This window comes from Scatophagus argus, chromosome 13 (genome assembly GCF_020382885.2).
Source record: "Scatophagus argus isolate fScaArg1 chromosome 13, fScaArg1.pri, whole genome shotgun sequence".
Taxonomy (NCBI): domain Eukaryota; kingdom Metazoa; phylum Chordata; class Actinopteri; family Scatophagidae; genus Scatophagus; species Scatophagus argus.
This window is the reverse complement of record NC_058505.1, coordinates 5,181,841-5,205,120: the sequence shown is the minus strand read 5'-3', so window position 1 is coordinate 5,205,120 and position 23,280 is coordinate 5,181,841. Positions and strand designations below refer to the sequence as shown.

Sequence of the window (23,280 nt, the reverse complement as noted above, 5' to 3'; positions counted from 1 at the left end):
ATAATATATTAATGTATCTTATTGGAACGCCGTAGATGTGATTTGTGGTCAATGGAGTAAAACATGCAAAAACACCAATATGGTCCTTTAAAAAAAAACAGATGATCTTTACCAAAGAAACTGAGCATGCGTGCATTAACACGAAGAAACACATGGATGGCCGTCGCACAACTTTTGACACTCCGATGGCTTCACACACTGTCACTCTGCTGTCCTGTGAAGCATGCATTAATGAAGAGGGTGAGGAGGGGGGAGGTCTGCAGGGCGTGAGGTGAGAGGTCCGTGTGGCTGGTCAACCCACCACCAAAGGTCGTAGAGGAAGAGGAGGAGGAAGAGGAACTTACATCACGGAGACAAGTAGAGTTAGAGTCCCCAAGGAGTTGTTAGTATGACAGTGTGGTTCTGGATCAGAGCACAGCGAACAGGGAGGAGGACGGAGAGATAAAGCCCAGAGGGAAGGAGAGAGGAGGGGGAGGAGGAGGAGGAGGGGGGAGGGGGGGAAGAAGAGCGGGAAATGTTAATCAGGTAAAATTGGGAAAAAGAGGAAAAAAAGTCTGGCATACATCAAAGGCAGAGAGTTTGATCAGGAGAAATAAGGTGGCTGATTTCAGCTTGCAGACCACAACCGAGAGCAGTAAACCTACCCAGCCACCCACCCATTCACAGACCTGGAAGAAACACAGGGGGAACTGGAACGCTGACCTTGATGTAGATACACACAGGCCAGTCTGACAGTGTTGGAGATGACCTTGATGCCAGGCGGTAAAGTTTTATCTACAGGGAGACTCTGTCCAACACTGTTTCTACTGACGAAGCAAACTGTAGCTAACGCACTGCATATCAATGAGCAGGACTGCTTCATGGTCACACTGGAATTTTTTCCCCTCAAAGAGATGAAGTACACTGATTTTATAGGTACTTCAGTCACTGTTGCTAAGACTTTGTCCATCAGGCGATGAAGGGAAGATTAAATGATTCTGATATAATTTGTCATTAGTTAAGCAAATTTGTCATGTGTTGATTGCCATCACGGGCTCCACAAGATTTTTATGTAGTTTTTCACTGTTTTGTAGATGTTCAATTGTATGATTAAAGCAATCAATGCAGCCTGAATACCCTGGGTTAGCTAAAAGCAGAAATTCTCAAGTCTGAATTTGATTTCTAGATAATCTGGTGTATCAGAAAACATTCAGCAGAAATCTGAAATGTGTGAATGGGGATCTTTGATTATATTGACAGAAAATTGGTTGCCAACATTTTTGATAAATGATCAATTACTCCAACAATTTCTGATGAAAAAAATGACCAATATTTGCTGGTTAAAAAAAAAAGTTACTTTTTTTAAACAAAAGACGAAACTATTATAATATTGTGTAACAATATTATTGATGTCATCTTTTTCTTTTCCCTCCACATCTCTGTGTGTATCCAGTTGAAACCCACACACACACAAACAGCCATACATGATCCATATCCAGGTCTGTATTACAATGACATGTTGTGTGCTTAAGTACCGTCACAATCCATTATTTTGCTCTGTTCAAGCTGTGACCGTCATCCACAGAAGTCATGGAGACAAGCACATGCTCTGCTATCATCCATAAAATCACATAATCAGACTCTAATCTTACTGTCTGTTCTGCAGATCAGTGAACAGCAGCTGGTGAAACCTTGATGTTAGTAGACCTTCTGATCACCATATGTGGGATTATGGTGCTTACTGTTCATGTTAGGGTCTCAAATATACAGTTTGTGTTCAGTTCATTGTTTTAATGTGCAGCTTTAATACTGCGTGACCCACTTTTTGGAACTTTCAATCTTTTTATAGAGAGCCAGCACATTCAGTAAACTGAATGCATTTTTCTCTTTATCACATCATCTAAACATGAGCAGAAAGATGTTTGTTGTTGTTTTTTTTTGTCTGTCATTTATTTTTGCCACAGGTCAGTTGAATGGGTGGCGAAAAGGGCCTGACTGATGTGTCAGAATGCCAATTTCATTATGAAAAATTTGCACTTTTCTGCTTTATTTTGGCACAGGGAAATCAGATCACTTAAAGTTCTGCTCGAATATGTAATTGGAGAGCGCTGATAATGATTAATTATGTAACTTTGTAAGTATGATCCCACTTGGATCATTACCATGAGATCATTAATTTCACTTTCCCAATTATCTGACACATAAATCAGGTTTTGTTCGGGCCTCAGTGAAAGTTAAAGCAAAGAAATAAAAGCCACACTACAAGAAAATCACTACAGTGAAGAAGACAGTACAGAAGTAGAAGAAACCTTAAAGAGCATCTACATACAGCAGTGAAGGAAAGCTCAGTATTATTGAAGGGGGTCAAATATTTTGACATTACCATTGCATCAGTCAGTGCTTTCGATCTGAGAAAAAAGCATTAACAGTTTAGTAATATTATCACGTAGTTGATTAGCTTTTTCTCTGATTAACCACAGATGCTTTAAAGTTTGTCTTCAAGCATTACAAGGAACATCCAAGGCAAAGTCATAAATATCACTGTGTCATAAAACATGGGCCCCAGATTAAATGAATGATGAAGCGATGAATCCAGTGCGTCTGTATATTTACCTCCATACATCCTGACTGTCCTCTGTCTGAGTCGGCCTGCCTGCTGCTGTCTCTGCTGTGGCTGCTCTGTCCTCCAGCCTGCAGCCTCCTCTCCTCTCTAAAGCTCTGCTCCTGCAGCTTCTTATTAAGGATGCGGGCTGCATTTTCAGCCAGCGTGTAGCCCGGCGGGGCTGACAGGTCCTGCCGAATGCTCACCACCTCTGAGTTTTTATCCCCCTGCGTCTCCACTATCAGCTGGACGGGGCTGGGCGAGCGCCCACGAGCAGTCCGCAAGCACTCCTGTGCGTTCCTGGGGTCCGTGGTGTGAACCCCTTGAACCGGGCTGGGCTCGGTGGTGGAGGGAGGCGTGGGGCGAGAGCGACTGGGGGACTTGTTGAACTTCTGCATGGACTCGTAGGCCACTGGGGAGTGGTCGATGATGTTGAAGAGGCTGGAGAGGCCGTCGTTGATGGTGGTATGTACGGGGCTGTCGCGAGTGGTGGTGGAGCGGGCCCACGCCGACTCATTGTTGCCCTTCTGTGGCGTGGTGGGCGTGGGAGCACGGCTGGTGTTGGGTAGATCAGCCTTGTTGGATGTGGACAGTTTGCGCTGAAGTTTGGGTGAGCCGTACTTTGGCGAGCAGCAGGGTCGTTCAAACTTGCTCTGGACGACAGGAGAGTACTGCACCTTCCTCATGCTGCGAGATGGAGAGGAAATAGGCGTGCCGCCACCTTTTGGGGTGAGGCAGCGGTGGGGGCTGCTGGTCAGGTTCCTCAGCAGGTCTGTTTGTAGACCCACACTGATGGTCTGGGTGGTCTGAGTGCCTCGCGTGATGAACCCGTTGGTCTGGCAAGCAGTGTCCCGCACGACGGGCCCTGGAGGAGAGCGTATGGCGTTCCTCACAGAGATTGCCACCTCCTTCATGTCATCACTCATGTTTCTGGAGAGCTGAAGCTCCAGAGAGGAAGTGTAGCCCACTGTGGGGCAGATAGGAGACTGGTTAGGTGAAGTCCTCAATCCTCCACCTTCCAGAAGCCCACATGACCACCTCCCACTGCTGAACACTTCATCTGGCCCACTGGCTCCCACCCCAGCCTCACCACCACCCCTGCTTTTGGTCCCTTTAGTGTACAGGAAGTCTGGGTCTTGGGCAGTAGGACGGTCAGCTGCCCCAGGTCTGGAGGGGCTATGGAGGATGTGAACCCCACAGTGTTCCACTCCCACCCCTGCTGCCCCTGCTCCGTTGCCCCTCAGCGGGGACTTGTGGCAGTGCTCAGGGCTGCTCAGGGTGCTGGTGGTCAAGGTGGCGCTGGTGGTGAGGAACCAGGAGGCTGGCTGGAATGGATCTAGAACGGGCTCCCCTCCTCGGGCCTCTGAGGTTTTGTCTGCCCACACTTCCCGGGTGGGGCCAGAGGTGGATGATGGGAAGTCCCAGCCCTTATTGTTAAACTCCTCAATGTACTTGAGGTCGTCTGGGGACAGAGGCGGGGTGACGTCATCTTGGCCCTGATCACCGTGGTGAGTCTTGATGGGGAGGAACGGCGAGCTGTCCATTAACCGCTGGAAGTCACTCATGGAGCACACTGACTTGGCCCTGGACAGGACACACAGACACACACACGGAGTTCATTACCACTAACTTGAACTGGGACTTTGGAAACAAACAACCCAACCCAGTCATTATCTCATCTCCTTAATATTCCTGCTGCAGGCAAAAACTCCTTAATATGTGTGTGTGTTTTTTTTGGAAAAGCAACTTAATGTCTTTAAATGTTTTAAAACTGTCTGAATAATTTAACAGCATGGTGAACTGGATCACTTCCTCACCATAAGGGAAGCTTTTAAAGAAAAGTCACCACGGGGGGAAACTCACTGTCACGTCGTGTTAATAGAATCAGTTAATAGAATCAACAGCCCATCTCCAGAGGGATTGATGTGTATGTATGAGCAGCAGGAGGCTGAATAATGTGCAACCCGCTAGACCAGTTCTTGGTGATGAATTCCCTGCTGACATCTATGAAGATGCGTCACTTTTTCAAGAATAATTTGATTGTGAAAAGTCTGTTTGAAGTCGAAGCTTTGTTACCTGAGCAGACTCCCACCGCTCATCTCCTCCTCGCGGTACTCAGGATCACCTTCTCTCTCCGAAATCTCATTCAGAGCCTGAAACACAGCAGGCACAAGAATGAAAATCATGTGGAAAACAATCCAGTAGAACATGATTTATAGACAGACGCTTTTGGAAAAAATAAAAATGGTGGTCGTAGTTGGATTTTAGAAACACAGATCACAGAGGCAACTAGCTTACATACAAAATACTAAACATATATTTTCTTTTGGATGTTAATTAATTTTAGAGTCTCATTTTTATGTGCCTCAGATTGTAATATACGTTTTGAAATAACTTCTTGCTTGTTATGGATGTTAATAGTTTCTAATAAATGTACTTTTAAACTAAAATTCAAGTTTCTTACTTATTTCAATGTACTTTGGTACAGCGTGCGCAATAAAGTGTAATGAAAATCAAATGAGAAGAAAATAACCAGTTATACTACAAACTACACATATAGACAATTAGCGATGAAATGAAAGCAGTCTGTTCCAAAGGGTGTATTTTAAGTGAGGATTTGTATTTAGATTAATTTCTACTCGGAAGACGTCTGAGCACAAAATACTGTTGAACTGTTTGATTATAAAACATCTGAACAAACTTTGTTGGCACAGCTTATTACGGACGAGATGGAAGAACAGAAGCTAACACACTGCAAGTTCAGTGTCCTGCACACTTCAAACACAGCTTTCATAAGACAGACTGGGGTTAGAAACACAGTATGTTTCTATTATTTAGCCTCTGATTTCTTTTACGCTTTTTTTGTTCCATTATTTTACCGTGTGCTTTGAACTCGGGCAGAAAGCAATCAGATTGTCAACAGCTGACAAGTAATTAACCAATATTTTTTCTAGATTAATCAGTCTCAACAGTGAAAAACCACCATCAAATCAATCCAAAACCTAAAGACTCTAAGTGTACTTTTACTTATGACAAAGAAAAGCAACAAATTCTCAACCTGAAAAGCTGATTTCACATGTTTTCTTAAGGAAGCTAAGATACTGACGACTTGCTTGCAGCTCTCTGAGGCAGCACTTTAGTACGGCGCTGCTCTAAGCTGAATGTTCAGCTCAAATTTAAATCACGATCTTATCTTCATCACACGCACATTTTCGTGTTGCTGGTCAAAGATCTGCGACAAACCTATTTGTGAAGGACCACGCTGCAAACTGGTTCCACATGTTTAAGCACAACACTGACATGACTGGTGAACATGTTACCTCCTTCATGCAGGGGAACCTCTTCTCACTCTCCAGTCTGGAGGGCGGTGGGACCTCCAGGCCACATAGGGGATCCAATGACAGCGCGTCCAGGAACAGGTTCTCCGCTGGGCCTTTCAGCCTCATCGCAGCCCCCTGCTCCTCCAGCATGGCCTCCGAGTCAGAGTGGGAGCGTGTGGGGGGGGCGGGGATAGGGGTGGACGTACACGGGGAGCGTGGGGAGCGCGGTGACCGGGGGGACCGGGGCGACCGGGGGGCGTTGCAGGGACTGTCCTGAGGGGAAAACACACCTCTGTACCCTGAGCTGCCATCTTTGACGTCTATGCCTTCGCCTCGCCGGCCGTTCAGCTCTCTCTGCATCTGCACAAAGAATGACACACACGCACGAGGTGATCAGGCCAATTTTAATTAAATTTTTAGAAACTATGGATTTGAATTCAGTAAAAGTTCCTTAACCTGAAACTCTCCTGAAGCTTCAGGAAAAAGGTCTGAAAGTGTACTAATCTGTAATTTGATGATTTAAGATCGATAATGATGATCTGATGGTTTTTAGACACCTCTTAGCTAGTCTTTGTGATACCACGTTAGCTTGAACCTGGATGTGGTGTTTTACATGTATATTGAAACTTTTACGGTTATATTTTGTTTAATTCAGTTCTTGAGACATACTTTGTGTCATCTGTTTTTGTTTAGCTAAGCTTAGCATAAAGAGGGGAACAGCCAGCCTCGGTCTGTCCAAAGGTAACACCTTTGCCTGCTTCCGGTTTTTGTGCTAAGCAAATCAGCTGTTGGCTGTAGCTTCATATTTACGATTGCATTTAAAAACTCTTTGTTTGAGTACCTGCAACATTTCTGGTTAATTACAAATTAAAGAGTACGTTTACATGCCGAGTTTCTTTTTGTTTAGTTTTTGCCCATTAAATACACAATTTTTACACTTAAATAAGCCAAGAAATCAAAAAATGTTTCATTTATGTTTGATACTATAATCAGTTGAGAACATATTTAAGAGATAACATTAAAGCATGATGTTTTTTTCTTTAATAAACACATTTTAATAAACACAGACTTTTAATGTCACTCATCAGCACACTGGTAATCATACTGTACATCTGCAGCAAAGGCACATTGCCTGGTTTTTTGGTGCGGGTTCACCTTAACTATAACACTTGCATGTATGGCCCCTCACATTCGCAGAAGGTTTCGGTCATCTGTGTTTTGCCGTATCCCTCCGCTGAGTAACCCACCTGAAAGCTGCGCCTCGGGCTCAGGGTTAGAGGACAACAAGAACATCATTCACGCGCTCTGAGCAGTTCAGTTGGCGACCTGCGCTTCTCTGTTCGCTGCCACATAGCTGAATAATGCATCTCTGCATCCTGCTCTGTGCCTCATTTCAGAGGTGCATCATCAGCTTTTGGGTTTTCTTTTTTTTCTGTTTGAGCTGGTAAAAGTGAGGTGTTGTTATTATTATTCCAGTCCCTGCTTTGTATGTTAACACTCTCACCCTCATCTCATATTAACGAGTGCTTGTTTGGACCTCCCGGCCTGAATATCACACACAAAAGAGGTGAGAAGCCGCAGTTTGTCTCACAAAGGACATCAATTATTTAGTAATCCTCAGTCTTTTAATTGCCTTGGGTGCTTTTGTCACTGCTTCTCACATCTACTCGAGCACAAAAAAACACACACATACGTTGCATAATGAGGAGAGGCTTCAGATATGTCTCGTTTTTCTACTTGGGACTATAAAGTTCATTTGAAAGTGGTGTTCTAAACTATTACATGCTAAATAAAATGTGAAAATAATTCAAAATGAATGTCTTTAAATTGGTTGTTTTTTCTCACTCACATTCTAAAAGATATAGATTTCCAATTAAATTAAACACAGAAAAGCTGCAAACCCGGGGTTGAAATGATTACTCTATAAGTCAGTTGTCAGGAAAGTAATTTGATAATTAACAATCTGCTGCAAAATCTACCAAGAAGAAAAGCCCCAAAATTGTTTTGGCTTCTCGAATGTGAAGATCTTTGGGTTTCAGACTGTTAATCAGACATAAGTTCATGATTAATGTTAAGGACTCATTGACCATGTTGGCATCAATCAAAAGCTCCAGCAAAAGCAACTAAATCAACCTTGTGGTATGACTGTTTTCTCTTTTGGGCAACCATGGCCAAGAAGTTCTTGTAAATGCTCAGAAAAACTGAAATTGGAATCTTCACAACTTCAAGAAAACTGAATCAGAATGATCAGAAGATCATCTGATGCAGTCAAAGGTTTCCAGGACAGCAACCAAAAGTACTCTGATCGTTTTGTCACTGTTGACTAATAAAAGCACGTGGCGTACGAGTCTGACTTGACCTGCATTTTTCCCTCCTCTCAGCCCTGCACGACCCGTCAATCCTTCCCCTCTGTCTCCCTCCGTCTCCTCCCCCCGTCTCACCCGCTCCATCTTGCGGTGGAGCTCCCTCATGCTGCTGTCCCACTCCTGCCGCTCCCGGTCGAAGCGCTCGAGCAGTTCGGCCCTCTCGCGGCCCCACCTCTTCTCTCCGTGCTGCAGCTTCCAGCGGAGGTCCAGGGAGGTGCTGTGGCTCTCGGCCAGCAGACGCCGGTGCTCCTCACGCTCCAGATTCAGGGCCCAGTCGGAGTCTACAGCTGGTCCCCCTTCGCCTCCCTGTGCCTGGCCTCGCACCTTGCCTTGTGCCTCCTCTTCCAGCTGGTCAAAAAGCAAAGACAAGGCAATGGGGGGTCGATTAGTGGTTAGCTAGCTAGATGGTAGCTAGATCACTATTAAGTTGTACAGCATATAGAACGAACTAATGAAGGCAAAAAACAAACAGTGTATGTCTAATAAAACATAAAGGGTCATTTCAACCAAACTGCAACACACTTTTTAGTCCAAATATGAAAGACTGTGTACTTAGTTATGCTGCAACAAACCTCCAAAAACACACACCTCTGTGGTGTTTATCAGTCATGAAAGGTATATGTACACTATATAGACAAAAGTATCCAGACACATGTCTCTTTATGGGGCTGTTTTTCAGGCATTTTCACTTCCAGTGAAGGGAAATCTTAGTGCTTCAGCACACCAAGACATTTTGGACAATGCTGTGCTCCCAACTTTGTGGCAACAGTTTGTTGAAGGCCCTTTTCTATTCCAGCATGACTGTGCCCCAGTGCACAAAGCAAAGCTCCATAAAGACATGGTTGGAGTTTGGTGTGGAAGAACTTGACTGGCCCACACAGAGTCCTGACCTCAACCCCATCCAACACCTTTGGGATGAACTGGAACGGAGATTGTGAGCCAGGCCTTTTGGTCCAACATCAGTGTGTGACCTCACAAATGCTCTACTGCATGAATGGGCACAAATTCCCACAGAAACACTCCAACATGTTGTGGAAAGCCTTCACAGAAGAGTGGAAGCTGTTAGAGCTGCAAAGCTGTCTGTGTGTTCAGAATTCAGTGTCAATGTTAAAGTCCCTGATGGTGTAATGATCAGGTGTCCTAATGCGTTTGTCTATATAGTGTATCACAGTTTATCAGTACGTGGTTTGTAGCTGACAGGGACACACAGTTCAGACCTGAGCAGAGGCTGCTCTGCCAAATTTCTATTTCAAACCACTCACTGGGTTGGGGGTGGGGGGGTTAACCGAGGATTCGCATGTACTGCAGAAATCTTCAAAGCTGCAGAGCGACAGAGTGAAGCCTCTCTGGAAGCTTCTCTTTTCCGGGCAGAACAGAGGTTTGTAATCTTCACACGGGCTTTGATCCCGCGACATAATGGTAGAAACCAGAGTCTGTAGTACTGGAGCTGTGTGAAGAGCAAGTCAAGGCTGTCTTCAAACATCACCTTACATAACTCCCATTCACAAATGTTTGTCTTGTATGACTTTTATGTTGGGTTTTGAAAGTGTCTGATTACACACTGGAGAGGATAATGTACAGTAATAGCTGCTGACTGAATTTCCATGACCCAAGATGTTAGACATTATAAATATAGACAGTTATTTAGGAGGCTTCACACTCTGTCAAGGCCCCAACGAGAGAATGAAACACGAGCCAGTCTGAGCGGCGATGTTCATATCTGGCAACAGTAAAAAATAATCACTACTCATATCCACATATAAATACACAGGTGAGGGTAGTTTCCAGTTCTGCTCTGCTCTGCTGGGCTGTGTAATAATCTTTCAGGGGCATATTTCTGAAGTCTTAATCAGGACGAAGTACAGTGGAGCGAGAACAGAATTCAGCCTGTTGTTATTAGAGGAAACTATAAGCAAATTAGTTCTTGTTCAGGCCCTGAGTGACCTCTGCTCTGCCGAAGGATTTGAACTCTGCAATAGCTTTTCAAATTAAGAGCACAAGAGTTAAAAAGACCCCCCCCATAACTCGAACTCCTTAATTGGTTCCCCAATGCGGTAGTTCATCAGATAAAGCTGAGAAAACACTCTGATGTCTGGTTTCACATTTTATCTCCAAGCACGGTGGTCGAGAAACAGCATGTTCAGTGTCCTCAAATTGATTGTATGATTGATTGATTTTTCTTTTTTTTAAAAAACACACCTGTCCTGATCGTGATCCGCCTCTCAAATGTAAAATAAATCTGGCATTTAAATCAGGCACAGCAGTCAATGAGGCTCCAACCGCGATGCCTGTCTGTACCACAGAACAACATGGATTCAATATCCCTCAGTGCCGCTCTGGTGGCATCTCGCCCAAGAGTTCATTTCCTCTCACTGCAAACTTGATCTTTTCATCTACCGTGAAACTGCAGCCCATAGCATGTGCTGGGCAGTAGGTGTCAGGATACGGTGCGTTTACCATCAGATGTACGAAGCACAGCCAACATAATAACAACCACAGCTACCAAGAAACAGCTTCTACCCGCAATGACAATTAAATATAAAGACGCTGCGCGAAAAAACCTCATTTCCTCCTCTCAGAATCCTTGTGGAACACGTATTGCGAATTGCAGTCGTGTTTTCCTCCTCTGAAACTGTGAAAAATGTCCACACGGCGCGTTTGGCTCTGAAAGTCCACATGATGTGGATCTCCTCAGGTGTTCGATGTCATGAGCCCGACAACGACATGCTGCATGTCTTCTTCTACGTGTCCTTCTGAACCCAAATGTCCACCCTCTGGACTTGGGGACTGGACCTTTGTGGACTTCAGTCGCACGTGCTGTGATGTGTTCACGGCCTTCATGTCAAGTCTGCGACGGCGCAGGACTACAGCCCTGTGCAGGACGGCAATAGTCAGGCCTACAGTGATAAAACTGATTATCGTATAGTAGCATATATTCCTACATATTTCTGTTGTATAACATCATAAACTGCTTTGTAGCTTTCTGCCATCTGATGAGCCTTTAAACCTTTTTTTTAACGGTGTCTTTTTCGTGTGAAACCAGTAGCCATTTTATTTTCCAGGGTGTCAGGGATAAGTTTCAGTGCCCCGCAATGCTGTGAATGCTGCTTCCTGAGAAGAAAAACCTTGGAGGTCTTTACTGTAATTTCAAATTCAAATATTTTTGATACTGACACAAAAATCCGCAGCATCTGTAAAAAACGAAGGGTATCAGCTGTCATGGACTTCTATCAGCTGAGATGAAGACGTTCCTAATCTACAAAGTATTTACGCCCCTATAAGAGAGCGATTTAACAGCTGTTTTGAGTTCAGTAAGAAATGCTTAGAGGCATATCAAATACTTAGGCACAGTGCTGAATTAATTAGTTTGTTCAACGACAGAACTACATAGTGCCAAGCAAGTGATTCATCTTTATTTTTTTGTCTAACTGGAAGCTGTCCTTCCTCTTTTAATTTAATTGCTGAGAGGGGATTATAAGATAAATTTTGTCCATTTGTTTGTCATTTGTCATATGGATTAAGACACAAATCTGGTCTACTATTCATTTCGTTGCTGCACTGACTGGCTGAAATGAAAGGCCAAAAATAAAAAAGATCTGTTCTTTTGGACTTGTTACCGGTGTGCTATGAATGGGATTTCATCCGTGGGGAAGGCAACATGTTTACTGTCGTCTCGCTGAATGCACCACTAGTTTTCTACACCAGATTGGGTCCTGCCCCTTTAAGGTGGATGCTGAGATGCCATCTGTACCTGGGCGACCTGGCACTTCATCTCTGCCCACTTGACCTCCCAGGCGGCTTTGTCATTGGCGTAGGACTGCTGCAGTTGGCATCGCCGCGTCTCCTCCTCCTGCAGCTCCTCCCGAAACTCCTCCAGCAGCATCCGCAGGGCCTGCAGCACTTGCCGGTTCTCCCCAAACTGCATGGAGGGACGTCAGACAAAAATATAAAAACAAGAAAGGTTAATCCACACTCAGACCCATGTGAACAAGCTCAGGAAGTTCTTTCCTTATCTTGATATCTCTGGTCTTTATCTTGGCCTGTGCCGTTTGTTTAAAGTGCCATGGGACAAACTTGATTTATAAGAGCTTTATAAATCAATTTGACTTGAACTTCTCTATCCTGCTTCTCCTTGTCGTCTTTTCTTAAATCCCTGCCTTTCGTCATCTATCCTTGCATGACTCCATTAACAAAATAAAATGTGTACACATGGATGAGTGTGAATACAAGCTCTTAAATATCCTACAAACTGATCGATTGTAATTAAATAAAATCCATGACTAGTGCAGTAATTAGAGCTGAAACAAAAACCTGTCCAACTGTGATGCTGGGCACCAAAAGAAGTTCAGACAGTCACATTTAAGATCTGCATTTGAGTTTGTATTGGTTTCAGGCTATATGAGCAATGACTTTGACACAGTGAAGAGAACAGCGAGTTATTCCTGAAGTGTCTGCTCAGAGAGGCGTGTGGAGAGCTGTTTTCCTCTGGTGGTCTCTCTGTAGAGAGTCCCCACGTCTTGGCAGGAAGCAGTGAAGCACAAAGGAGTCTGTGAGTAAAACATCACCTCGAGGTATCACTACACAGTATCAGCTCAGGTGCTGAAAGCACAGCGCACTTCAACACAGTATAAGGGCGAATACAACCACAACAGACTTTATTATTCTTATTCTTCAAATGTTGTCTATATAAATACACACATTAAAAAACAAAATGATGAAAATATATTTGAAGAAAGGCAAAAAAATCTCCCTTGTAAAGAAAATTAGCAGGGCTGGCGGCTAGCAGTTTACTATGAGTCTGTAGCTTGGGAGCTAGCTAGCTTACAAGGGAATTTGCTTGTTTTTTAAGCTAAAGGTATCCTGTGGAATTAAAAAATACTCCTGTGTGTAGCCTAGCAAAGATGTTGAATTCCTTCTTCATGTATAATGCACAAAGCAGATTTTTGGAAATCGTTGTTTCCTCTTACGTTTGCTAGCAGTAGCAAAGGCATTTGGTCTTTCTGTGACAATGAAGAGAGAAAGAACTGAACTAATTTACATTATGGTACGAGCCTGATCCACTTGGACCACCGAGACCAGCTAGCAGCCTTCTTCTGTTGGTGTTTTATTAAAGATACTTATCAAACAATAACCTAACTCATTAGCGCGACTGGTGGTCAAAAGGTCCACTGGGTGCCTTTAAGTTAAACAGGCAGAATTTTAAGTTTCCACATTTTGACCTGATGACTGGGCTAAAAGCAACACACGGACAAAAACTAATGCCATCAGAAGATCTAATAATCAAATCAACATTACACATAGAGGTTTTAAGCTATTCTTCATTTTTCCCCCTTGGGGAAATTCACCCACTGCGACTACTGAAGTCATGCAGTCAGCATCCAGGAGGTTTGGAAAGATGCTGTGATTATTATGAATAACTAATGTAATATATTCTAATGTACTGAGAAGAGCTCCTCACACTAAACATGACGAAGGATCCCAAACACTGTGGTAGAAAGTCTCAGCATCTCATTTACAGTATTTACAGTATTTATATGTACTGAAGCTCTTTAGCCGTATCAGACATTACCAGAGGGCAAAGAATCAGGATTTTACGCTGACCAAGCTGCCAAACTGCCAAACTGCCTAAATTATGTCCAAGTCTTCACTGGAGACTTTCAATGACCTCTTAGCGGCTTAAAATGCTATTATGTCACTCTGGCTGCAGAAATTCTCATCTGTGCTTGCCCTCTGCTCTGCTGTAGTAGCCATGTGTGCAAATGCTTAATAAAGCAAGCCCACATTTCTGCTCTCATGCACAAAGCTTAATATAGTCTGCTGGGCACGCTTGTTAAGGCTGGAAAACTGTTCACAGACAAAAAGCAACAAAGTCAGATCACTGTACAAACCATTTTTATGGTGTTGTGGAAAAATCAAAACACAGGACAAAGTAGAGCACTTAGGGCTGCTCAATAATGCATCCAACACCAAAATGCTTATGTGCTTTCTTTACTTCAACAGGGAGGCAAAGCGGTTGACAGGCGTACTGAAAGCAGATCTCAACACATGATGTTTTCTGGGTAAAAAAATGCCCTGAAACATCTCTGAAGCTGAAACACACGGTTCCTTTTGTCCCCTGTGCATGTAACTCAAAGTCTGCGTTTCTGCTGAACAATAGGCCTAAAACTGAGTGAACTCAAAATAATTACTGCCTCTAACCAGTTATCTAGGCCAAAATTCTCATTTGCACAACATGCCAAACTGCTCTAATGAACGGCTGCCAAACATTTATCTGAACACAAATACAGAATGCTATGATAAATGTCCAATCTCTCATCACAACAGTTTACTGGATAAGATATAAGTTCCTGCTCTGTCCATCATCACATGGTGATACTGTCCATTATGTGCATATTTATATATTTAAGTTCACAGTATCTTGTCAATACAATTTGCTTTATTTGATGTGTTTGATGCGGTGCATTAACGTGTGAAATCCCGTATTGTGAAATGACAATGAAGCCTGAATGTTGTCAGCTACCATGACACTGCTTTTAGAGGAGAAATTAATATGAAATCTTTGATTTATTCCGAAGTTTTTTGCTTTTTCTTTGAAGACCTGCATGTCAAAGCAACATGAATACACCTGAGACTCCATCCCCATCACTGGAGTTTTCTAATTCAGTCACATCAGGGACTCTTCCTTCCAGGAAGTGAAGAGGGACAAATATTCTGGTAAGGACTAACGCACATGCTGACGAAGGCTACAGCCCACATCTTCTGGGGTACTGGACTGACCAGATTTTGAAAAATGATTTAAATATAATGATAGATTTGTGTGAAGTTTTGAGGGAAAACTATCAGGCATTCAAGTCTGAGGACCTCCTTGTAGCTGTGCCACATATAAAACTTAGAAAACAATTCATCTAAGAACTGGCAGCCAAGAAATTATGCATGTGCAAAGGCAGCATTCACAGCAAGAAGGATCGACTATGACTCCACTAATTCAGAAAATTACCGCTGTAGTTATAATTCAGATCTGCATATAAAACAAAGAATGCATCAAAGCACAATTAAACAAAATGTGTTTGACACGTGTAAGCACAATAACCAGTGGATTTTCTGGTGGAAAGCGTTGTGCAGGTTTAGATAAGATATTGATCTTCTAATCTTTGCTGTGTTTGTTATTTTCGACTTCGTCTGCTTGACGTCTTCCACATCACAACATGACTGATGAACTTTACTGATGTGAAATCAGTTAATATCAAAAAACACATATTTCTGGATGCCCCAAACAAAGCGGACAGAGAAGGCGCTGGAGCTGCAGTGTTTTCTTCGCCAGTCAGTTAAGATCTGTAAACGTGCGAGTACCTGTCGCTGGTGCTGCAGGTGGCGTTCAGGTGATGGCAGAGGGATGACGGGCCCGGGCTCGGGGACGTCCCCTGGGGTTTGTGATAAACACAGTCTGTCGTCTCGAACTGACTCCCCCTCCGTCTGCTCCACTACCACTCCCAGCTCTGGGATGCCCTCCAACTTCTCAAACTGGAACAGATGATACAGCCATGAAAAGCCTGCGTTTTAATTCATGCGCTTGTTTCTGTGTTCCAACACGCCCTGCTTTAGGCTCACAGTCATTGAGCCTCTCCCAGCATGCAATGGGTAGATGGCAGAGAAATATTCAGTCTTTTACCATCACACCTGCCACACTGATATTCATTTATAACTGTGGTCAGTTACAGCCATGCATGCATTCAGTTTCCATCCCTTTGGAATAAATGAACCTGCAGGTTAAGTCTCGTTGCAAACCGACACTTTGCTCTCTGTAAGACGCTGGCACGTTGCTCATTATTTGTCTATAAAGAGATACTGGTAATCCAAACATATCTGACATGGAGGCAAAGGTCTGTAGAGCAAGGAATTATGGGAGTAGCAGAGTGAAACCACTGAACCTGAAGGACTGAACAGCAACACACTTAAAATGGCCTTCATATTACCAAGAGTTTGCTGATATGCGCTGAAAAAGTTTTATATCACCTAAGAAACACACCAGCCGATGGCTTTAGCTTCAGGGCTCACTGTGATTTGCAGGGATGGTCCTCTGTGTCAGTTAGAAGATATATGCACTCATTAGATTTATGAAGTCCTGCTAGGAAAACGGCCAGTGTGTCTTGAATCTCATCTAAAGTGTAGGCAAACTCGCTGATTTCCAAGATCTGAGGAGCGTCTAATTCTGGAGGGTCCCAAAGCAAAACCCTGCTGGAATTAATCACTTGAATTCTTCAGCCGATTTTATTTATTTTGTGTTCAAATTTTAGTTAATGTTGGTTAGAAGATTATTATTATCATCACTATTGTATCCTTTTCTTTGCATTTGCGTGAGTCAAGTAATAACTGGATGTGCACAAAGAGCTAAATGCAAACGGGAGTGAACACATAAATAAAGGTTAAATTAATGAACTTTGTCTTGTTCTTGGTGGAAATCCCCTTTTGTTAGCGTGTGTTTGTATGATTTCGGATTTCCTCTTTGTAGACTTATGAGAGCGCAGGAAAATTTTAAAACATCTTCAGAAGCTGCTGTCACACAGAGGGACGACCCTGAATGTTTGCAGACTAATCATGAACCAGCAACAACGTCTGTGAGTCCGTAAGACACTGAAACTGTTTCATCCTGGCTTATAAAGCTGAGAGGCTCTTTGAAACTGTAACTTCAAAACTAAACCCGACTTGTGAAAATGTTCTGTTGGGATTCAATGTCAAGTCACGAACGTGTGGTAAACATCCAGCAAGGTACACGTGGGCTCCTCACTGCTGCACCATCTGTAGCACAAATTAGGTTTCATGACACAATACTGCATGAATTAACTGATGACTAAATAAGTATTACACAACAAAGCAGAGGGGTGGGATGGGGCTGTTTTTCAGGAGTTGGACTCGGCCTCTCGCTTCCAGTGAAGGGAAATCTTAATGCTTCAGCATACCAAGACATTTTGGACAATGCTGTGCTTCCAACTTTGTGGCAACAGTTTGTTGAAGGCCCTTTTCTATTCCAGCATGACTGTGCCCCAGTGCACAAAGCAAAGCTCCATAAAGACATGGTTGGATGAGTTTGGTGTGGAAGAACTTGACTGGCCCACACAGAGTCCTGACCTCAACCCCATCCAACACCTTTGGGATGAACTGGAACGGAGATTGTGAGCCAGGCCTTTTGGTCCAACATCAGTGTGTGACCTCACAAATGCTCTACTGCATGAATGGGCACAAATTCCCACAGAAACACTCCAACATGTTGTGGAAAGCCTTCACAGAAGAGTGGAAGCTGTTAGAGCTGCAAAGCTGTCTGTGCATTTACAATGAGACGTCATTAAAGTCCCTGCTGGTGTCATGGTCAGGTGGCCCAGTACTTTTGTTCATATAATGTAGCTTGCTGAGTACAAACAGGAGAAGCTGCATGGACACTGAGAGCAGTGAACCCGAGCACAGCTGAGAAAAAGGCAGCAATTACAGAAACGTAATCTCCATCAACAGTAAATTCAGGGGAAAAGCCTGGCCAAAGTGCTCTGTGATCTCCTGGGAAGTGCTGAGCATACGAATGCTCATCACGTGAACAATCCACAAAAAGCAAAACAAAACCAGCAAAATGTGAAACCCGCAGATTCTGAGTTTACTCAACCAGGAGCCCAGAAAAGACAACAAGAAAAAGTGAAGCATCTGCCGTTGAATCAGCAAGCTGAGCAACAAAACAATTCGCTCGATCAACTACAATAATTAACCAGAATATCGAAGTGGTACAGGACCAAAAGTGATTCATGATGAGCCTCTTGTTTGTTAGCATTAGCTGACTCAAACCACAACTGGATATGCTTTAGTAGTGTGGTTTTGAATGAAGAACAGGACGGTACCATCTACATCTACTGCCTGACTCACCTCTGGGTGCACAGTCTCCTCTCTGGAGTTATCCTTGCTGCCAAGCCTCCAGTGCATTAGGATCCACCTGAGCTTCATGTAGAAGACGATGGTGTTGCGCCTGAAGAGACGGACCTCTTGTTGTAGCATGGCTCTCTCCTGAGTCCAGGGCACCTCATGACTCTGAAGTCCCTGCAGCTCCAGACCTCCACGCTGGGCCTCCAGCCGCAAGCGTTCATCTTCCTGCTGTAGGAGGGAAGTCAAAACTCTCAAATCGTTTACACTGGCAAGTAAGTATGTGATATTTAGTCAATAGCAGATGCCATCATATTTTTTTCACGTTGGAATTGCATAAATCTGCGACACAGTCGGATATTAAGCCTGGAAGGCATAACCTTTCTGACCTCTCCACAGGTGGCACTTAAATGTTCTCCTGCTATGCTCATAATCTAAAATGTGCTCAAACATGGCGTCGTGCTGCATTATTGTACCTGAGGCAGAGAAACGACAGCCTCCCGCTCCTCGGTCGCCGCTCTTAGCCTTCGTTCATGATCCAGACGAAACTGGATGTCAGAAGCAGGCGTGTCCCGGAGCTGAACCCACAACAGCACAGCACACAGTTACTTTACCAACACTTTGGACAAATGACGTCTCTGTAAAGCCATATTTGATCGTAAAACAAAATCACAAGGGTTTGTGTATGAGATGATTACACCTGAGTGTATTTGTTCCAATGCAAAAAACAAATTCACCAAGCAGGGCTGAAAAGCCTCAAACGAGATCTGACTGTCCACACAAATAGAAACCCGTTATAGCTTCTCTTCTGCAACGGTTCAGGAAATAATATTCTAATTTAATGCTGCACATTTTGAGCTTGATTGCATATTTCTTCATCTAACGACATCAAAGCTTTTGGATCAAACCTCAGCTGAAAGCATATCAGTCTTAAAGCAATAGTCTGTCTTGGGAAATAGTCTGATTCACTTTCTGGCTGACAGATGAGAGGATTGATGCTATTCTCACACCTGCCCGCTAACTATGAAGCTGAAGTCCGCAGCTGGTTAGTTTAGCATAATATAATGACTGGAAACAAAGTGGAACAGCTAGCCTGACGCTGTTCAGTGGTAAAAGAAAATCTGCCAACCAACACCTTTAAAAATGTCCTGCAGGGAGTCACTGCTCCTCACAAAGAAACTGTCTCACGGCCTTTTTCACCTTCGTGCTCATACGGATTAAACAAATGTAACATGTCAGAGAGCTTGAGATGTGCTGGTAGACAGATGTTGTTTTCTTTGGCCGGTACTAAGCTAGCTTTTTCCACCTGTTTCCTGTCTTTACTGACAAAGAATATTGGCTTCTGCCAAACTAAACAATATTGAAATGTTACTAAATGTCTTTTGATGTGTATTAATACTTAATCACGAACTCTTCAGTGCCAAATACAGCAATCGCAATAAGAACTGAATGTGAGATTTGATTTGTTTACTGCAGGCAAAAAAAATGCTCTAAGGGAAATGAGATGCTTATGTTCATGGCTCTAAATGTAGTGATTTTTCTGCAGCTCGTTTACAAGACATCCCAGTCTGTCCTCAGGAAAAACTCAAAGTGCACACTCTGACAATTTGGAAACTGCAGCGCTTCAGTTCTTTCTCCTGTCCTGCGTGCAGGCGTTAACTGCACCCTCCAACAGTAAGTTGAGCTGTTCAGTGCGTACTGACCCTGGATCACCTCCCTGTCAGCCCAATGTCAAATGCAAATCACACGGGCCGACGGTGCAGAGCTAATCCTGCCACATCCAAGCTGCTTTCCCATTCATTCACTTCACCTCGCAGATTAGACTGCAGCAGAAAGCACGGGGACACAAAGAAATCCGCACGGATGTGCCATAACTGCAACCGTAATAGTAACGTGTCACATCAGCGCTGCCAGTACTCTGCGTTACATAACAGCCAGCAATCTCTCTATGAACACAAGCATGAGGCAGCGATTATGAATCACAGTGTCCTGCGATTACACAGTCGGTTTATTAAACAGCCGAGTCACTGAAAGATTTAACAGATCTGAGCTGGTGTGTGTGTGTGTGTGTGTGTGTGTGGCAGCAGCAGCACTCGCCTCTTTGGCTGCGCTCTCTGAAATGTGTCCGTGAGAATTGTGTACTGTTAACTTTTGCATATGTTTAATTTGCTGAGTTGGTGGTGACACGGTGTGTATGTGTGTGTGTGCAGACTCAGCTGTGACACACAAAGTGCATACATGTGCCTAACAGGCCAATACACTGTAGCTGTCTCACACTGTTTTAGAGGGCAACTAACTGTCTGCCAGCAGATATTATTATCATTTCACCACACAACACACAATCCTGCTGTAAATGAGCTAAAACGTCAGAACTCCTCCTGACTTTGGCATACGTTGCGATCTGGTTTCTTTCTTCAAAGGAGTAAATCAATCGCAAAATGTCAGGGGGCACATGGTACAAATTTAAAAAGCAATAAGAAAATGTTAAACCAAATAAATAAATAAACACAAAATAAAGATCAGTGGCTATAGGAGTGGATATTTAGTGTGAAAATCGAGTGAGTGAATGAAGTGAAATCGTGTGCAGCATCAAAAAGTGAGTGTGGCTGGAGTGTCACTCGACATGCTGGACTGAGTGGCATTCGAAACCTTTGCGAAAATTTGATCCCCTGTAATTCAAAATCAGCCAAATTTGTAATGCGGCGTGTTCAGAAACATCTTGGTGGAGATGTGAGCAGGATCCTTCCTTTCAGACGTGACTTTAAATTCATCTATATGGAAGTACAGTAAACATACTTTGGTGAAGAATTCAGATTTTTCTTTAAACCTCATAACATAAACTTCAAACGCCTCAGAGAACTGGCCTGTACCTGTGCAGGTTATCCGCAGCTTCACTGTAGGGCAAGTGAAGTGTTTCCTGGCATGATACACCGATTCTCAGGCCAACAGACACTCCGAAAACAAACCCCAGAAGTGCCAAAACAGTTTTTCTGTATAATGACCCTCAAAATGCCTTTTGCAAAAGCATGACAATAGATCATTTAAATTAATGTATTTAACTGTCTATTATGTCAATTATGCAAAATATACTTAATGTACTTCATTAAAAATTACATGCTTTGGCTTGTTTTGGAGTGTCTACAGGTTCTGCAGAGCTGCATTTCCCAACAGCTTGCCATGAGAAAGAAAAAACACTAGTCGCCCTACAGAGAAGAAGTCAAATTATCTTTTAATCAGTTAAAATGATTAGAAGGCCTGTGTACGTGGTGCCAGTGTCAACTCAGTCCCACAGGTGGAAGGGAGATGGAGGAGGGAGGAGGCACTGACCTCTGCTCTTAAAGCCAGGGGTCTGTGGTACCTAGTGAGTCCCGTGGCTCCCCTGCTCTGGGCCTGGCCCCCACCCTGGCTCTGGCTCTGGGGCTCCACGCCTCGCTCCTGTCCTAGACGCCACTCCAGCTCATCCCTCTGACCGGACTGTGAGTGACGTGGAGGTGGGGAAGGGGAGGAAAGGGGGGAGGTGGGAGGAGGTGAGGACGGTGTGGGTGTAAGGGGTTAGGGGGTATGGATGACAGGTGCAGGTACAGGGGTGGAGGGAGTGGGGGTGGTGGTGGTGGTGGCGATATTAGGGGAGATGTGTGAGATGGATTGTGGACAAAACAGACAGAAGACAACACACGGGGTGAGGGGACGAGGAGAGAAAGCGGGCGGGGAAAACAAACAAAAATAAAACAGAAAATGGGTAAAGAATATAAGCAGAGGGGGGGAAATTAACTAACAGACTACACGGTGTGGAGAAGAACAAACGGGCTAGAGTATGAAGAAAAGCGCAAAGAGAAAGACCAACTTAAAGATGACGGCGTATGAGAGAGATGAGAAGAGAACGAGAATGAGGATGAACAAAATCATGGGCTGAAACATCTGGCGGGAACACAAAGAGGAACAAAGAGAGGGAATCGGGGGGGAGGGGGGAGAATGCAAAACACTTGTTATGAAGCGCATGCAATGAGGGATACATGAGTCCAAACCAACAGCTGAGAGATACCACGGCAAACTGCAGAGCGAGAGCTAGCACGCTAAAGGTTCCCAACACATGCCGGTGCACAGCCCTGCGTGTTGTTGAAGCGCTCAGCTAAGGGAAGGTGCGGCCCGAGCCTGTGTGATGCACACTCTTTTCAGACAATACAGCATTTAAAAGTTCTACTTGAAGGTCTACGAGTGATCGTTTAGCATGCGGGATACATCAGTTTTCTCAAGCACTGCGACTTAAGCCAAAGTCACACAAACAATTAAACCCTTTAAAATGGAATCATGAGATCTTGCTATTATGAGATAAAGTCTAAAGTAATAATTGCAAGAAAGCATCTCATCTTCTCTTCTCTGGTGAATATGTGCCTCTATACATATCTTAATTTTTAAAAATTAATTTCATATCCTTCACTGTACACCCGACCGTCTACTGCTGCGGTGAGAGTTTTTTGCCCTGTAGCCGATTACATTTAAACCTCCATTATTTTACAGCTTTGGATGATCTTCGACAACTCTCAGTGGACGAAGGCCTTATCTTGCTTTGAGCAGGTGTGAGTTGTTAGTACAGTGGTTAGCCATGACTAAACCACCCAGCTTCACCCAGACTAACCAGCGAGTCCTACAAGCAGTGGAGCAAAGCAGAAACAGGTCATTGGATAGAATGAGTATGGAGGAAGCTTCACTCTATAATCTCTCCAAAGCACACTGGGGTCCTTGAAGTGAGAAATGTTTGAAGAGCTGTTTGTTTTATTCCACACGACAGCCCGGCTGACACGAACAGAAACCCAAGATGTCTGCCTGATCATGCAGCACAGAGATAATGAACCTGCTTTGGAAGAGTACACAGTATGTTGACATGTTGACTGTGCAGAGCAGCAAGCAGGACGCCAGCCAGCGAGGTTCTTCCACAGGCAGCTCACTCAGCGCCATGCAACTCCGGATTTGACTCTTCCTCAACAGAGGTTATTTTAGACAGCGCACACATTTTTATGGTTCGTCTCCTTGGCAACACCACGGAGTAACCAATCCCACGTGTGTTTGCGTGCGCGTGTGATGATATGTTGTGCAAACATAACAGCTACACCATTTA

General features: G+C 43.9%; 1 protein-coding gene across 3 annotated transcripts in view; it reads right to left on the bottom strand.

Annotated features, from left to right (window-relative positions):
• The window catches only part of LOC124069232 (microtubule cross-linking factor 1), a 71,620-nt gene that overhangs the window by 6,873 nt on the left and 41,467 nt on the right, over positions 1–23,280 (bottom strand). For 2 of the 3 annotated variants that reach the window (XM_046408156.1, XM_046408157.1), the window contains exons 8-16: positions 21,492–21,638; positions 18,641–18,742; positions 18,171–18,395; positions 15,618–15,788; positions 12,019–12,186; positions 8,343–8,615; positions 5,902–6,261; positions 4,658–4,734; positions 2,593–4,165 (exon numbers count right to left, since the gene is read on the bottom strand). In XM_046408156.1, coding sequence (XP_046264112.1) covers positions 2,593–4,165; positions 4,658–4,734; positions 5,902–6,261; positions 8,343–8,615; positions 12,019–12,186; positions 15,618–15,788; positions 18,171–18,395; positions 18,641–18,742; positions 21,492–21,638 — 3,096 coding nt within the window. Of the gene's footprint in view, positions 1–2,362; positions 2,388–2,592; positions 4,166–4,657; positions 4,735–5,901; positions 6,262–8,342; positions 8,616–12,018; positions 12,187–15,617; positions 15,789–18,170; positions 18,396–18,640; positions 18,743–21,491; positions 21,639–23,280 lie in introns of all 3 variants that reach the window. The other variant, XM_046408158.1, reaches the window with a different exon arrangement.